A 17,965-nucleotide genomic window follows, 5' to 3' on the forward strand; every position below is an offset into this window, starting at 1 on the left:
GAGTGGTATTAGATTCCCCATCAGTGATTCATAGGAAGAAATTGATCATGCCGATCGAGTTTAAAGTGAAGTATGGACTCCAGTAAAAGACACTTATAAGATGGAAGAGTTCACATGAAGCCTTAGGCTAGCGGATGAAATGACAAGGCTTCAAAACATTTGTCCATACTTCATTCAAAATATGATTATGGAAAAGGGGTGTCCACTGCTTACAAATACCAGCTTTCATGCAGCGATGCAAGAGAAGCACTCAAAGACATGTCAGTAGATTTCACAAAAAAACAAGGTTAACACAAAGTGCCAAGATTATCTTCATTTTAAAAAACGGAAAAGGAAAAGATAGAAAAAAAAAAAATATATATATATATATATATATATATATATCCAACGGAAAAACTCCAGAAAATGACTCTAAAATGTTTGAAGACTTTTTTAAATATTATGAATCAATTTATGTGAAATGAAAGTTGCTCTACACTAATCAAATTCAGTTCGATTCTAGAATTGCATCAATCAGGTGGGAGTATGTTGGAGTAGCTTTGTTACGGTCAATCTGATATGTACTTTCTAAAACATTTAATTCCTCTTTTTGTGGATAAAATTGCTTTTTTGAACAATTATTCCCTCTGATATTGAATCCTGCCAGCTAGAAAGATTTTTATCGATACCTTTTTACATTTGGACATTTGTCATGATGTGTAACCATCAACAATATGGTTTACAACACGGAAAATCTGATAAACATCTCGAAAGCCAAAATAATGCTTCAACTACAGCCCAAAATCCCAGATGCGTTGAAAAGGAGGTGCCATAAATGCAAAGTAGGAGCAAAGAGCAGGGAAATAGAAAGGAAGGAATTTCAAATCATCTCTTCCACTGATTATGATGCAAGTGTAAGATTGTTGGGAAACAAGTTGGATGAACTCCAAGCCCTAACAATGATCCAGCCAGAGTATTGAGCTGCAGTATTATGTCTTTCACTGAGGCATGGCTGCAGGATCATATGACTCCGGTTTGTCTCTGCCGGGCTTTCTGACAAGTTCCAGAATCTTTGCACAAGATTGCACCCTCTGGCGACAAGCTGAAATGACACCAGTGTTGTGCACGTGCATGAGAGAAGAGGAAAAGCATCTGCTGCTGCGTCTACACGGGTCTTTTGTTCAGAGGTGTTTCGTCTTCAGAGGTAAGAAAGCTATAAATATTGAAGTTATACCATGTTTTCTCGCCAATGCATAAATTACAGCAGAGACTCAACATAGTAGCAGGGTGAACAAGAGCCCGCAGGGCGTCACACCTACGTGCACGCCCAGAGATTTTGGCTTGAATCACTCTCTCATGAATTGACTAATAGAGCCTATAGAGGCAGCTGCGGTAAATAGAGGATAACTCATTTTACACGTCGGGCAATCCTAAGGGCTTGTATGGGAAAGAAAATGTACGATATTTAACTTCAAAACTTGCACAATGAACCTTTAAAGAGGTGCGGCTATAGCAAAGGAGGTGGGTTAGCTGTGTCTTTGAAGAACAGATGGTGTGATCCAGGACATGTTACTCTAAAGTCCATAAATTAAACTGTTATCAGCAAGTTTGTATCCATATTATTTACCTAGAGAGTTCTCCCATGTTATTTTGGCAACAGTCTACGTTCCATCATCTGACACTGCATATGATATTATCAGCTCAGTTGTTGCTAAGCCACAGACACAACACCCCAACCCGTTTGTGGTGACTCCTGGGGATTTTAATGACACCTCACTCTCTGATGCCTCACTCTCTGCCGCCAACATTTCAACTGTTTTTCAGCTGCTCTACTGGAAAAACAAAACATTGGATTAATTTTATGTTAATGTCAAGGATTCCTACATCTCTAAGCCATACTTCCCTTTTGGCAGATAAGATTACAATCTTATTTACCTCTGTTCAGAATATAAACCCCTTGTTCAGTGCCAACCTGTGATAAGGAGAACTACGAGAAGGTGGTCTCAGGAAGCTGGAGAAGCCCTACTGAGTTATTTTGAGGTTACCCATTATGATGCACTGTCCCAGCCACATGGAGAAGATTTAATTACCATAACTGAGTGTGTGACCGACTATATAAATTTCTGTGTGGATAACACCTTCCCCACCAGAATAGTGAGATGTTTCCCCAAAAACCAAGCATTATCACCAGTGACCTGAAGGAACTGCTAACGAAGAAAAAAAGAACCTGTAGGGATAGAAACAGGGAATTGCTGAGGATTTTAAAGAGGCTACTTAGAGTCAAGATGAGAGAGGTGTATAGGGAAAAGTTGAAGACCAAGCACCAGCAAAACAATACAGCAGATGTGTGGGAAGTGATGAAGAAGATCACAGGCTTTAAGCAGATGGAGGATTGTACAGACAGAAGCCAAAGAGCTGATCACATTCTTAAATGGGTTCAGTTGAGGGACACACTCAGCATCAAATGTTTTATCTTCTACCTCGGCCATGGACCCTTCTGCTTTGAACTTTTGTCCTCAACTGAATTCGAAGATGCTGATTCTCCGCTTCCCTCCCCCTTCCATCTGTATGTATCCAGATATCAGATAAAGAGGTAGCTGGATAGACTGAATTGGACTAGAGCTGTAGGTCCAGATGGTGTCAGCCCCAAAGTCCTGAAGGCCTGTGCAGAGCAGCTCTGTGGCATTTTGCAGCACCTCTTCAATAGCCCTACCCAGGAGATGATTCCAGTGTTTTGGAAGACTTCATGCCTTGTTCCGGTGCCAAAGAAACTCACCCCTCAATGACCTCAATGACTACAGAGACCTACTGACATCCCACATCATTAGGGTCCCTGGAGAGACTATTACTGTCCTACTTGAGTAAGCAAACAAGCAACTTTTTGGACCCTCGGCAGTTTTCTTATCACCATGGAGTTGGAGTTAAAGATGCCTTCAAACACCTGCTTCAACAAACCCAGAGTCACCTGGACAATGGAGGGTCATGTTCTTTGGTTTCTCCAGTGCATTTAGCACAATTCAGCCTGATTTGTCTTGTCAGAAACTACAGGAGACTCTGGTGGTGGCCTAGATCAGACACTACCTGGCAGACTACAGTGTGTGAGACTGAAGGGTTGTGTGTCTAACCGGGTAGTCAGCAGCACAGAAGTACCACAAGGATCTGTATTCTCACCATTCCTTTTCACTCTGTACACCTCTCAGACTTTCAATACAAGACAGACTCATGTCACCTTCAGAAGTACTTAGATGGTTGTGCTTCACACTACCATCAGTCATTCACCCATTCAGACACACATTCAAACACTGACAGTGGGTAGCTACACTGTAGCCACTGCTGCCCAAGGGCAGAGTGACAGAAATGGAGCTGCCATGCAATCGGTGCCACCAGGTCCTCTGACCACCAGCAGCGGGAGTCTGTTGTTGAGAGCGGTATTCTGCCATCATCTCTTGGGGTAGCAGCATCAGAGCCAGTGACTTTAAAAAAGCTCAACACGCTAATAAAAAAGCCCGGTTCTGTTCTGGTGATTCCTATAGAACCCCTGACAATGACAATGCAAAGAAGCATTCTTCCTAAAATGAAGAACATTACGGACAATCCTGAGAATCCTCTTTGTCAGACTGTCATAAAAGATCTTTCCTACCCATAACCATCAGCATCTATAACAATCCTTTTACGAAACGTGTATAATATGAGTTACTATCACATGGGATTGGTAAAGTATTTTTGAATTTGATTAAATTTTAAGTCCAGTACACCAAGTAATCAACTAAACTATATCAGCCAAATACTAGAGAGGCACAAAGAAGTTAAAAGGAATCAGCTAATTTTCAGCAGCCCTGACATGTGACCGGCAGGCCAGAAAACATTAAAGCAGATATTCTTCCAGTATTTAAATGTACCATAAATAAGTGCTATCGAACTTAGCTAATAACAACACTCTTCAGTGTGGCTGTTTGGACTTTAGGGTGAGGTTTCAAAGTAATCTATTTAATGGATCAGTGAAGTGAATAAAATGAGGTAAGAGGAAATAGAAATGTTTTTAGACCTCTATTAAAAATAATCAAGAGAGAGGTAAACTTCAGTGTGTGCTGTCATTTTACTCTTTTGCTATTTTGCACTATTGGAAAGAAAAGTAGTGGTTTGCCAAAAGTTGTATGATTGGGGACAGAACTGGTGGTTGATTGACCTGGAGCTGTTTTCAAGTGATAATGCTCAATTAGACACACTTTGCATCTTACTTGGAAGGCTATAAAATACATTAACATAAAATGTATCCTGTAAGTTAAAATAACTAAAAAGCTATCTATGAAATTTTGTGCCAAATTTGTAAGCGCCCACTTACAGATTTTTTTTTTGTCACATTAAATGTTCCACATCATCAAAAATATTTACACTTCACACAAATAAGAATGCATTTTTTAAACAATGACGTGATTTATTAAAAAAAAAAAAAAAAACATGAAGGTTTTGAATTGGCTTAATCAGTCTAGATTTAATTCCAGTTGCAGTGCTGTAGCGTGACTTTTAACAGGCCGTTTAGCAGAGAGGATTCCTCCACGGCGAAGCAAAACACTCATACTGCAGACACTTGATGGCAGTTGTTGTCAAGAGTGCCCCGATAGTTATTAACTTTAGAGGCAATACTTCTTTACATAGGGCCAGGTTGGTTTGAATATCTTTTTTCCCCTTAATAGATTACATAAATATATATATTGAAAAATCATTTTAGTTTTTAGTTTTTTTATAGGTCGGTTACTTAAATTCTTCAGTGACCTTAAACATTTCAATGTGAGCAAAATGCAAAAACAAAATAATTATTTAAATAAGGATATATTGTTTCACTGCACTATAAATCAATGATCCACACATCACAAAGATATTTTAAAATGAGATCCCAAATTGAAAAGTCAAAGAATTCTCCTTTTTTGTAAAGGAGGGACACATGAAGATCGGATATGTAAGATGCTAGTTGGTAGGTACTATTTGTCTATTCAACTGTTATCTGAGAAGGAAAAATTTAACTTCACTCAGGACTGTGAAGTTGGCGTTATAAAGCCACATTGGTATCAGCAATGATCTGCTAAATACCATATGTGGATTCACATAAGGAGCTATTTTATATATAGGTGTAAGATTAGGTTTTTGTTTAATGGATTTATGACACTCTGAACATTACACAAGTCCATCGTCCTGATTTAAAAAACAAAATTAAAAAATAAATACAACTTTTAGAAACCACCTCCTTGATTTCCAAAGATAACCCTTTAATTATCAGGCTTTGGACTGATCACCGAAAACAGTTTTTAAAAAAGCAATGTGGCGGAACCTTTGAAAATCTGTTGAATTTAGTTTAACATGCATTAAAATACAAGGGAATCATGGCGTGAATGGGTTAAAATGAGAAATAACTAAGAAGAATCAATTATAACCATGACAGCAACACATCAAACTGAAGAAAAATCACACAATGCACTCCTTTGAGAGGGAAATTTGATGCTAAGATTTCCCCAAGAATGCATTTTCTTCAAAAAGATAGGGAAAAAGCCAGTCCACAGAAAGTGAGCAAAAACCAAAGAGATGGTGTGTGCCCTTCATACAGGGCCCGTTACCTGGACCCTAGGGGCAAAAGGCGTTGTTCTTCTACTAAGGCTTTGGCTCTGGATAAGCAAAATTCAACAGGAAAAGAAAACAAAGAAAAGAAAGAAAAAGAATATGCAATAAAACCAAAAACTCACATTTTACTCAGAAACAACAACCAGTTTATGGTACACATTAGACACCTGTGGCCATGGGTTTATTCTTACTCATACAGTAACTAAGATGGAGAAATGGACAACATTACTTTTCCAAGAGTTTACCTGCTTTCTTCTTCATGACCTCCATTTTTTTTAGTTTTTCTCTTGCTTAAAGTTTCATCTCTCTGCCTCATAGTTTGTACTAAATTGTTAAATATCAATTGAAGACTACAATGAGGTAGCCCTAAAATCAGCTAAAATTATAAATCAAGCATTAAATGTAGTCCAAGAAGATTTCATCAATTGCTTGAGAGGTTGGCTTTTTTTAAGCTAAGCTCTCTCACATAGGCAATAATTATATTATATAGTTTATCGTGAGCCTCATCAATTATAAAAGTAATTTACAAAAACATTTTAAAACTTCTGGCTGGAGACATTTTGGCCTAAATCATCTCTTCCTCCTAAATAGCCAAACTTTGAGCAAGACATGTATCAGAGGTGTTACTCTATTTTTAAATCAGCTTCCCCTGTGGACTCTCAATTCCAGAGCTGATTTGTTCATAGCTTTAATGCAACCTTTTACCTATTTTACCCCAGGAGGGTTCTTGTACTAGATAATGGACAACACGCTTCGTAACCTGATCTAGAGTCCTATACTGGACTGGCATAAGGCCAGCTGAGCAGACTAAATGGTGAAAGTACAGCACAGGAGACCCAACAACCATGTGAACTCAGTTGTAGTTTATGTGGCATAATCGCAAAGGTATCCACACCCCTTGAGTCTGTCCAAGTAGCTCATGTGTTAAACACAAACTTCAATGTAGTTTATTGGGATTTTATGTGAAACCAACTAAATGTAGTTATTGTTGAAGAAAAAAAACAAAACAATGAGAAATTTTCAGGTTTTTACGTGTCTAAATCTAAGAAGTGTGGTGTGCGTACATTCAATTTGATACCCCTAAATAAAATCCAGGGCCTTCAAAGGTCACCCAAGTAGTAAGAGTCTATAACTGTGTGATTTGCTCTATGTATAAATACAGCTGATCTGTGAAGTCCTCAGTGGTTTGTTAGCGACGATTAGTGAACAAATAACATAATGCAGACCAACACAGCAAAATGGTTAGGGATCAGGTTGTGGGGTTTAGATCTGGGTTAGCTTATGGGGAAAAAAGGCCACACTTTGAGCAGCTCACAGATTCCTGTTCGCCAAACATCCAACGTGGGAGGCACAAGCCATGCGGGAGCCAGGGTAAACATGTGGAGGAAGGTGGTTATTATTTTTGCCATTTCAAGGGTTTTAGCCAACGTTTTGCTTACATAGTTAATTTGCTACATATTCACTTTACAAACAGTTGAAGTCCAAATTTTTCTGAGTATCACAGAGCGCAGCCAAAGAACCACAAGCTTGTACCGTAGTTTGAGAACAATGGGTTCCCATCTTAGCTGTTCTGTGTTGAAATTAACTACATTCTAGACATACATCAATTGGAGAGTCTACGGCATGACCTAAAAATTGATTTTCATAGATGAATTTGCAAACTTTTCAGTATCTAGATGTGCAAAGCTCTCAGAGACAGACCTCAAAAGACTTGCATCTGTAATGACATTGAAAAGTGGTTCAGCAAAATATCGATTATGGGGTACTGAATAAATATGCATTACTCTGTGTTGGTCTTTGACATAAAATCCCAATAGAATCCCATTACATAGAAGTTTGTGGGTGTAAAATGGAAAATTGTGGACGTTTTTAAGGGAAGTGAATACTTTTGTTAGCCACTGTACATTCTAATGTGGAATACCACATTTGCAAAAACTTTTAACTGTAATCAAAGTTTTCTAAGAATTTAGGCTTTCTGCTTTAGTGTGTATGAAAAGCAGATTTCATACTTACTGAGAGCTGTCCTGACAGGTACTGGGGGGCATCCCGCAGCATACTGGGACTCATAGGGGATGTGACAGAGATTGAGGGGCGATCCATCTTTTGAGACTCAAAAGAGCTTGAACCTGGCAGACCACAGAACATATATGTTGTACTTTCATTGACGGTCATCTATAAAACTAGAAAAAGAGTAAATACAGACACAGAAGCAAATGTAATTGGACAAAAAGCCCTTTGCCATGTAGACCAAAAAGCTAAAAGGGAAACAAAGTGGCAGAAGCATCTGTGGGACAACTTTAGGCATGTTTCCAGTATGGATTCCTGAAGGCTTTTTTTACTCTGGAAGTTAACAACCCAGAACCTTTAATCCACCTTGGCTGTCTTTTGTGTGGGGACACAGATCTCATCCAAACAGCAGAGTCCAGAAAGCAATAAAAGAAAACACTGAAATCAGACTAATCAGCATTAACATTAGATTGTTTTATAGTTATACCTCACAAGCTATGGACTGCTATTAAAAACTATGTAGGTGGGTAGAATGGATGGTAAATGAACACTGACCTTCTAACAAAATCTAAACCCTACAGCTGATGCACCATATCTAATTTATTCAAAATTACAGTCAGTGAATGATCCTGAGCAGTTATGATTGCTTTCATGTGTAAATATTTTAACGTCTTTGGTTAAGATCTCTGAAGAAAATGCTTAGATGTGAGCGTTTCTCTCATTCTCTCTTTGCATCTCTGGAAGTCTGTTTAATGAAATATCTCCACTAAGGTTGGAAGATTTTGTCATTATATTTGAACGCAAACTCTGCAAAACACTGTGATATTTATCACCGGAAGTCCGGGTTCAAAATGCTGTGTTTGCGTATGAAAAAAAAACTACCTTTATGTAACAATGGCAGGAAATTACTGATATAAATACTTTGTTTAGTCAACCTGGTTCTTATAGTCAACCTTAGTAGCACAATAATACTTACTATAAATGATGACAATACTTACTTGATTCCAGTTGTGCATGTGTGCTGTCGGGTATTCTTGGAATATCTCTGAGAAAAGGAATCAATAAAGAATTAAAAGAACAGTCTGATATGGAAAAGAACTGAGTGGATCAATTTAAGCTAATGCTGAATACACTATGGCATATTAGTCTTCATTCTGCCAACAGCCTCCTCAGCAGATAGCAGATAACAGGAACTGACAAAGCAAACTGCCAGAGTTTTCTCTTGCCATATTTTCTGTTCAAAAACACCTGGATGAGAATATTGACCAGATGAATTGCCTTCGTGTGACCAGTAACTTTTGGTAAATGAGAGTGTCTGCGTTGACTGGGTGTGCGTGAGCAAGTTTCTCGCTCGGTGTGCACAGTCATAAGAGGGGCGAGAACGATAAAATGCCTGCAACACACAGCAACCAAGAGGGGCAAAGGACAGGTGGACTCGGCAACGGATGGCCGCAGCAGCCCCAGGCAGAAAGAGACAAGGCGTCACCCCGGGGCAGCAATACTCTCCGACCAGGGGTTGGTAATCAGTGAGGCACATGAGCAGCAGCCCCCCTGGCCAAATAGGCACAGGATGATGAGACATCGGACACTGAGACATCCCCTCCCGACCCAGGTACATCGCTGTCTCCTTCTGCGCATGCCAAGGCCAGGACCTGGTCTGAAGACTCGCACCAATAACAGCAAGACCGCCCAGCACCAGATAAGGGAGACCCCCCAGAGGCCCCCACATGTCGGCCAAGCTGCAGCCTGAACTCAGAGGGACCGAGGTGGGGAAAGCACATTACCATCTGCTCTACCCACCATGCAACGCAAGATTAGGATACCCTGCTGCTTGAGGGAAGTATCAGCGTTTTTGCTGTTTCAGTATGTGCTTGGAAAGATTGTGTTCAGATAGCTAATATAGATAAGGTTCTTTTAAGTAAAACCATCCTTAAAACATTTTTTCACATCTGTATGTATCACTGTCAGGATTTATGGCTGTGTCAGGGGAGTCACTGTTTGCTCAGGATGGATGCCGGTGAGCTTGAGGTCCGATTTTGAATGCTCACCCTATAGGCCGAGAGACCACCAGCTCCACCTGAGGCTCAGGCTTGGACTCTAATATGATATTGTAAACTTCTTTGAATGTGGCTCCTTGTAAAATCCGTCCATTCCATTCCAGAACCTGGTCACCTGCAAAAACACCATATGAGATCATTTCCTTGTGTATAGACATGGTATTGCATATTAACAACAGATGGCAAAGTTATACTTTGTGTGATTACCTGGTCTGAGGTGTCCAACTGTGTCTGCTAGACTTCCTTTCCTCACTTTAGTGATAAAAGCGCAAAGTCTGCCAGATTCTGTCATCTTGCCTCCAACTACCTGTAGAAATTTAACTCTGGGTTAGCACAAAATCCACTTGTGAAGAGTATTACTTCTTCTCCTTTACGTTAGCACCGTGAGTTGAACTATGTTATATTACTTTCCTTGGTAAATATTATTTTATTTTGACTATACAAACTTCTTATTCTTAACCAACTCAATATGCAGGATCAAATAACCAAACAATGTCTGGGACAGTGTTGTGGCTAACTTTCTCTTCCAGACATCTTGGAGGGACGAGTCACCAAACAATCTGGAGTCTACTGAAGTGTGAATGATGTCTTTCTGTAGCTCAGTGACTCTATCCACTAAGCAAACCGGGGGCAGCAAAGTTCCACTAGGAACTGCAGTCTCTTTTTGGGACTCATTTTGTGAAGAAAATGGTAAAATTACATGTGTTCATGGGTGACTGTGGAAACACTACAGGAAAAACTAAAACTGGTTCAGACGTTTGTACCAAATGCCCTCTGGATGCCTCTCTCAGGAGGTGATCCAGACATTTACAACAACCAGTACGTTTCAATCTTCTCAGCAAATCTGAAAGTTTTTCCCTGGGCTGCTGTTGTAAATTTCTAAATGCAAAGAACAAATCTTCTCCAGATTCAGGTTTTTCCGATAGCACTCTCGATCACTTCCACATATTCATCGGAATCAGTTCCTGGTTCTTTGTGGTGTACTGCCTGAACTATTTCTAGCTCAGTCCCCTTTAGGCTCTCCGCTCTTCTTTTGCATTGCTCTTTGTCAGAACAGTAACATCCATCAATCATCAGATGTGCCTCCTCAAACAAAAAAAATCAAGAGTTTCTTCTCCAGGAGGATTTCCTGGGAACGATGCAACGAAATGCAGTATTCTAATTAGCAGGTCTCATAGGTTTTTCTAACAGGTCTCCAACAGTTTGAAGCCGTACCTTTCAAACAAACTATACCAACAATAACCCAGAGCCCTCTCTTGGACAGCTTATTACATAAAGACAGGAGAACTCAAACCAAACATAAACATTAAAAACGCCTGCTTAATACTCTGCCTGCCTGCAAAAAGACAATAAACAGTTTTCACAAGCATAATAAATTTCATCTGGGCTACAGAAGTAAACCTGGGCTGTGCTTTGATAACTGCAGGCATGTAGGATCGCCCTTGGAGCTGGCATAGAGTAAAACCTTTTTTTCAGTGTCTGCTCGACGTCACAGCTTTAGGTGTAGCCTATAAGGTATGAACCTAAGCTAAAAGCCTCACATTGAGAAAGTCATTGGTAAATGTGGACCTATAATGTCTAAAAACTGTCCGTGGCTCTACTCCAGTCCTCAGGGATGCACTTTGCTACAGCTCTGTGGTTCTGTAACAGCCATGGGCCAGGGCTGCAGTGTACAGTGGTGGAACGCTGTACGCCGCTGCACTCAGCTTACGCTGGCGTCGTACAAATAGAAATCCCTTTTAATGGCAGATGAATGCCAACATACAAAGAAGCTTAGAGAAGTCCGCTAAATAAAATGCCTTTATGTAAGAGGCAGGAGCGCGACTGGAAAGCTCGCAGAGGAGATGATAGAAAGATGGTCAGTGAGGGCGAGGCTGGCAGCCTGACGGATGGCTGGCTGGATTGTCGAGCTGGTTGGCTGCAGCTGCTGAGCGGACAGAAATGCACAGAAGCACTGAGCAGACACAAACATGCCATTTCAGGAGGTTCATTCAATCAGTAATGATTTTTCCCCATCTTGCTGCTCTAGGTTATCTCTCCACATGGCAGGCTTTATGCAACAGTGCTAAGTGACTGTAACATCTACAATGGCTAAAAAAAAACAAGCAACAAAAAGCTTCCTCAATGCAGTTGTTAAATTTGAATAAAACAGAAAATGGAAAACTCAGAATATATAGTAAATTATATTTGAAAAAAGCACTTAAAATGCATGTAAGCAAGTAATATTAGAGTAGATTGGATTTAAAAAATACAATTCACCAACTAACAGCAAAATTATATTTATGTTGCCAAATTTTGATAACTGAGAAGATAGTTATGTTTTGCTCTGACGTTCCCCACATGAACAATATGAAGAACATAATCAAGCCTGAGTATTAATACCCAACTGTGCAACAATGTAAACATTAAACAACATTTGAGGCTAAATTCAGCCAAGCACAAAACTAAACAAGAGAATTATTAACTTCAGACTCAAAACGTATCTTATGTAAAATGCAAACGTAAAATAAGTTGCTTATATTAAAGCGGAGCTAAAAAAAAAAAATCAAAACTTTTCTCAAAAAAAGCAATTGTCATTAATATAACTTGTCTAAACAAAATTGTTACATTTTACATGCTTCTGAAAATCAAAACAAACTTTTCAACAACAATAACCCTATTTCCTGATCACAATAATTCTAATAATAACTAATATGTGGAGCGCATCCAATCTATTAGCAGCCTTTAGTGACCCAACTTAACACAACCAATAATGTGTTGGTTGACGTAAAACAGATAAGTAAAGCAACACAAAAGACACTTCCAAGTGACTCTCTGCACAGTACAAATGTCACAAAACACACAAGCATCTGCATAAACAATACTTTCATTAGCTACCTGGTGCTCTCAAAGTGCTATGACTCTACACATCTAACATACAGTAAAGCAGATAAAGATGAGAAAACCAAGGGTAACAAACACACAAGCACTGACCAAAACTGATCACTAATAATAATAATAATAATAATAATAATACCATTTTAGTATCTATTGGAAGTTAAACTAAAGCATGTCCAGTAAATCAATGTTTAGGTGTCCATTTAATTCTATTTTTAAATAAAACAACTGCAGTTACACATAGCAATTAACCCTTGCTTTATGTCTTGTTTTTCTAAACATTTCACAAGAAAAAATGCAGTAATTTAAATGGTCCACCATTGTTTCTGTGGAAACAATGGTGGATTTATTACACAAACGTCAGGCAACAATTCTTTTATGAAGCTTATAGGGATATTAATATAGCAGACAGAGTTCCACTGCTTTCAGAAAGGGTTTGGCCCCTCACAAATTTCTTCTGTTTTTGTGTTTTTAACATTTTTAAATGTTTCAGTTTATCAAACAAATTAGAATTTTGGACAAAAATGAAGAGAAAAATGGCAACCCTATCCATCCAGGTTAGCAAAGGACACTCTACAGCCATGACCAGACCCAAATGACCAGACCCAAATATTAGTACTGCCTGACTTTACTGGAAGCTGTCAGGCAACATGATGTAGGCAGCCTGTAAAATGTATCCTTAAATTAACACGTTTCAGAAGAAAACACCACACCAACAGCCAGACAGGCCAGGCGGTGGATTGATGGTCAGTACCTCCTCTGCTGATTCAGAACCTAGGTTACTTGATCTAAATAATGAAACCTTGAATTCTCTGGCAAAAATGGGATTTATTTTGGCTGCCCAACAGTCCCATACCTGAAGTTCAGAACCACTTGGGTCCGGCAGCAGGACAATGGTCTGAAACACACCAGTAAGTCCACTTCTGGGGTTTTTAGAACATCCCAGAAAAATCCTGACACTTAAATCTGATTGAGAAGCACAGCAGGACTGTAAATATGCTGATCATGACGGAAAACCCTCCAGTGTGAGATTTAATTAAAATTCCTCCACAGTGATGAGACTGTCTGCAAGTTTTTTATGGTAGTTGTGTACTCCTTTTTTGCGTAGTGCCAGCTTGGTTTGGATAGGTTTTGAATTTAGTAAATGAAAACCTGTATTTTGGATTTACTCAGGTGAACAGAAGAAACCTATAAGGATGCAGATGCTTTTATACAGCACTGTGTTACAAACTTACTTTTAGACCAAGTAGAGCTCCCGAGTCCCGAGGTACACTTCCATCTTTCATACGCTTGTTGAGCAAAATGCGGCCAATAAGGCGATCTCCGTCTTTGGATGGCTGCCATGTCACCGGGTGCTACAAAGTCAGAGCAACAATACACCTTTTGTTTAACAACTTACTCGTTTGAAAGCGGTCAGACCAGAGCATAGCAGACAACTGTCTCAGGTGAAAAGGGGCATGAAGGTAATACAGGAAGAGCTGACTTGGGGGAGAGGTTTACACAAACTCTGACGATTTATGACGGACGCATTCTTGTTTTGACACATATGTCCACTAGTTGTTGAATTCAAGATTAGCTGAAAAATCCATAAATATGCACTTAAAGCATTTAGATATATACCTTCAGAATTTAGCTGGTAGCAAGAGCAGATACTAACCTTCAGAGCTTGTGTAAACCTGCTAGTTGTGAGGTTGGAGTGAGCTTCATGCAGCATCCCATGCAGAGTAAAGCAAGCAGCCCTAATACTCCCCCTCAGACCAGCGCTTTAAACAGCAGCAGGAAGACCGGAGCGTAACTCCGGAGCGTAACTCCGGCGCTTTGCTGCGCACATACAGACAACTGCCATCAAATGGAGGAGTGAGGGGAAAGCAGACAGCACACGGGAGGGGTGAAAGGCAACCCATGATACAGGATCAAATGAAGTAAACCACTGGGTGCCAGATTAAGAACCAAAAAGGATGCAAAACTGATTATTTCAAATGCAGCCATGAGACACAGATAAAGTGAAATCACAGAACAAAAAAAAAAAAAAAAGGAAAGGGAAGGGAAAAAAGAAAAACAATATAATATTGAAATTTCTGGTGCAAAACAAGTTTGACCTTCCCATTTTTGCATGTGTTTGGGGTTTGGCTATTGAAGTGTGTGGAAAATTAGGCAGGGGGAGGGAGGGGGGGCAGGTTTTGTCTGGACTGGATAGTGTGGGGTAGGAAAGTAGAGTGAGAAGGACAGGTCTAAGTAAAAGGTATCCAACTGAGCTAAACAGGACTGCTGCAGAGCACAAACACATTATACGAAAGGGGAACGAGCATGCAACTAGGAGAGATCCACATTCCTGTGTGCCATGACCAAGAAAGAGGTTGTGCGTCAGTGCTATCATTTAACAGCTACTGTGACATGGGTATCTTCTGTTAGAGAGCAAAACAGCAAGTAGCAAGCAAAGAGAGAAACTCCAAAAACCTTTTTTTTTTTTTTTTTTTTCTTTTTTAGCAAAAGTAATCAATAAAGAAATAAACCAAATTGTAAGGAAAATCAATTTAGGTAAAAAAAAAAAAAAATCAAAATAAACATCTTATCGGATTGAACTTGGTGAGAGAAAGTAAACAAATACTGAATGGAATAAATCATAAACAATAAGGAGAAGAATCACAAAATGCAGGCTAGATTTTCTCAGTACCTTCTCACTATGGCTATGCTCCTCGTTTAGGGTAGTGCTACTGCACGTATCAACTCCCGAGTCTTTAACCTGTGGTTCACACCATGCCAAGTCCTCTTCAAATGAGTGTCCCCCAAAGCGCACCATTTTCTTTTGCCTCTCAGATAAGGTGTGTGTCGGCTCGGATATAAATGCCTGCTCAATAGTTTTTCTTTTTCCCCTTTGACTCTCCCCTACAGGCGTGGGATAAAAACAGAAAGAAAACAGAAAAAACAACATGCAAAGGTGTAAATAAAACAAAGGAAACATGAAATGACAAAGGACTCAGGGAGATCGGGGGCATATGGGACAGTAAAGACAGAGAGAAACAGAGAGAGAGAGAGAGACAGGGAGATGGGATTAAAGGACAGGACGCGGGGAGGGAGGGTCAGGGCAGGGCTCCACATGTCTCACCAAAGACATTGGGGAGGCCTCGTTGCTATGCCATGACGCATGGTCCCACCAATGGCCATCCAAATCTCCTGTAATGTGAGGGGCAGGGTTTGGGGGTGGGGGGGCGGGGGGTGGGGGTCGCGAATACACGAGAGAGGACAGCAAGAGGTACAAGTAAGGACACAACAAACCAGACATACACAAGCACATAGCTTACATATACATCACTTGGACAAGACATCCAAATATTCACTTATTCTACACACACACACACACACACACACACACACACACACACACAGACAAGCTCGTTCTCACACAGCAACACACTGCCCAAACTCAGAAGGTGAGCATGTGCAAGTTCTACGTTTCCTATGGAGAAATGATGAGGTCTCCCAGGTAATAACATCTAATGGATGATTAATGATTTCACAAGCTCGATATTACACTAAGAGACAGACCCAAGTTCTTCCTCCACATACCTAAGGAGGATTCAGAGTTGCTCTAATATATATTACAAAACGGCACATGATAAGTGGACAACAGGGAACTATATAGAGAGATTGCGCCACAGCTGACATTCTCCATTTAAACTGGCTTCAGCCTTACTTTAAAATAAAAATGTTATATTTGCGAATGATACTATGTTCCACCGTTGTGTGACATCCTGTTGGTCTTTACGCGGCAACATTGCTTTAAAAGAAAACACCATTTTTTGTAAGCATTTGTTTTTCTAAATTCAGGCAAAGATGGGGGACTTTCTTAACTGGTTAAATCAACAATCAGCCGTCGGTCCACAAGCACAGCAGTCTCATCTTTGCAGGTTCTATTTTGCCACGTTTTTGTTGGACTGCAAAAAATGTCTGCATTAGTCAAACACCCAAGGTCCTTCCTTTAATTAAAGAGGGATTGATACAGATAAAGGTTATCTATTTGTTACCACACCCCAAAGCCAAATCTTGCCGCGACATTTCTTAACTAGATCCCTGTTCACCTACTGTACGAGACCTGAGCAGGGTTGGATGGGTTTGATGTTCAATCAGTGCCCTGCCTGAATCAAATAAAGGGTCGTTGATATTTATAGAGGATCTCCCGTTTTTTTCAGGGTCCCACAAAAAGATATCAATTACTTTTTTGTCTATCCCATACCACATAAATTGAAATAAATGGCGAGCAGTTGTTTAAATTCATTTGCGTATTTCATTATTTTCCATTTTGTGTTGGGAAGAAGGTTTCAGCGCTCTTTCTTTACACAGTAAGTTCCCTTATTAAGTTGCTCCTACCACAGAATGTGTGGCAGCCTGGCTTGGCTGGGCACATTTAATATGCCACAGCAACCAAATACGTAGAAAGACAAAAACTTGAGCGTTACTTACAGGAAGCCCCGTATCTCTGTAAACCACCGAAATGCAAGACAGATGTGAGCAATAGTGTGAGTATTACGGGGCACAATATTAAGGCCTAGCTTGCATCCTGATTAGCATCCGCAGAATCTCCTTGAAACATTGGTTGAAAACTAACCAGACATGTGATCACAGGTGAATTGATCTGTTTCCTTGGGCCTGTTAACCTAATTTTATTGTGATTTTATGTTATTAGCATCTTCTCTGTTTGTGTCCACTCTGTTCTCTCCCGTAGTGTCTTGTTTAATGTTCACTGTTCCCACCTGCCTCAGGACAGTGGATGCAAATTAGCCGTTGTGCTAATTCTGGCATATTAACATTGATGCTATAAGCTGACATGTTGATGAATGTGCATTGTCCTAATTCAAATAAATAAATACATAAATAATTAAGCAGATTTTGTGCTTCACTTTCATGCGATTTTATTATTACCATAAAAACAGAACTGAATCGGATCCTTTGTATGTCTTAACTCTACAACTATCTTTGCAATCAAACAGTAACCCATGGCCATGGTAGCATTTTTCTTACTCAATTGCCAGTCTGACTGCACGTCTGAAGAAGCACTTCCAGTTCTTGTTGTATCTAGAAATGCATTTTACCAAAGGACAGTGGATGTTGCATGGGCTCTGTGGTCAAACTAAGTGCTGAGATTACCAGACACATCTTCCAGCTGCTAGTGTGTGAGCAAGGCATAAAGTACTGTATATGCTACCTTTACATTTGACTCCATTGTGTTAATGTCTGTTTTTAAGTCAGCATTATGAAATCTGCTGTTAGTTGCTACTGGTTTTATCACGATGTTTCAAATCTTTTTCTGTCCTGTGCCACTGCTCCACGTTCACCAGCTACACCCCCACCCCTCACCTCCCACTCAGCATCCAGCATTACACACTCCATTCCTTCCAAGAAGCTTTATTAACAGTGGCACACCACAGTGGGGC

At 39.9% G+C, this 17,965-nt stretch overlaps 1 protein-coding gene across 1 annotated transcript in view; it reads right to left on the minus strand.

The window, feature by feature from the left end:
- Nucleotides 1-17,965, minus strand: part of rims2a (regulating synaptic membrane exocytosis 2a) — a gene marked incomplete in the record, with an annotated part of 165,853 nt that overhangs the window by 70,387 nt on the left and 77,501 nt on the right. Inside the window, 7 exon segments of the mRNA XM_036129426.1 lie at nucleotides 5,589-5,636; nucleotides 7,606-7,718; nucleotides 8,598-8,644; nucleotides 9,648-9,771; nucleotides 9,864-9,963; nucleotides 13,769-13,888; nucleotides 15,208-15,419. Of these exon segments, the coding sequence (XP_035985319.1) occupies nucleotides 5,589-5,636; nucleotides 7,606-7,718; nucleotides 8,598-8,644; nucleotides 9,648-9,771; nucleotides 9,864-9,963; nucleotides 13,769-13,888; nucleotides 15,208-15,419 (764 nt within the window).

The sequence above is a fragment of the Fundulus heteroclitus genome, chromosome 3, assembly GCF_011125445.2.
Source record: "Fundulus heteroclitus isolate FHET01 chromosome 3, MU-UCD_Fhet_4.1, whole genome shotgun sequence".
NCBI lineage: Eukaryota > Metazoa > Chordata > Actinopteri > Cyprinodontiformes > Fundulidae > Fundulus > Fundulus heteroclitus.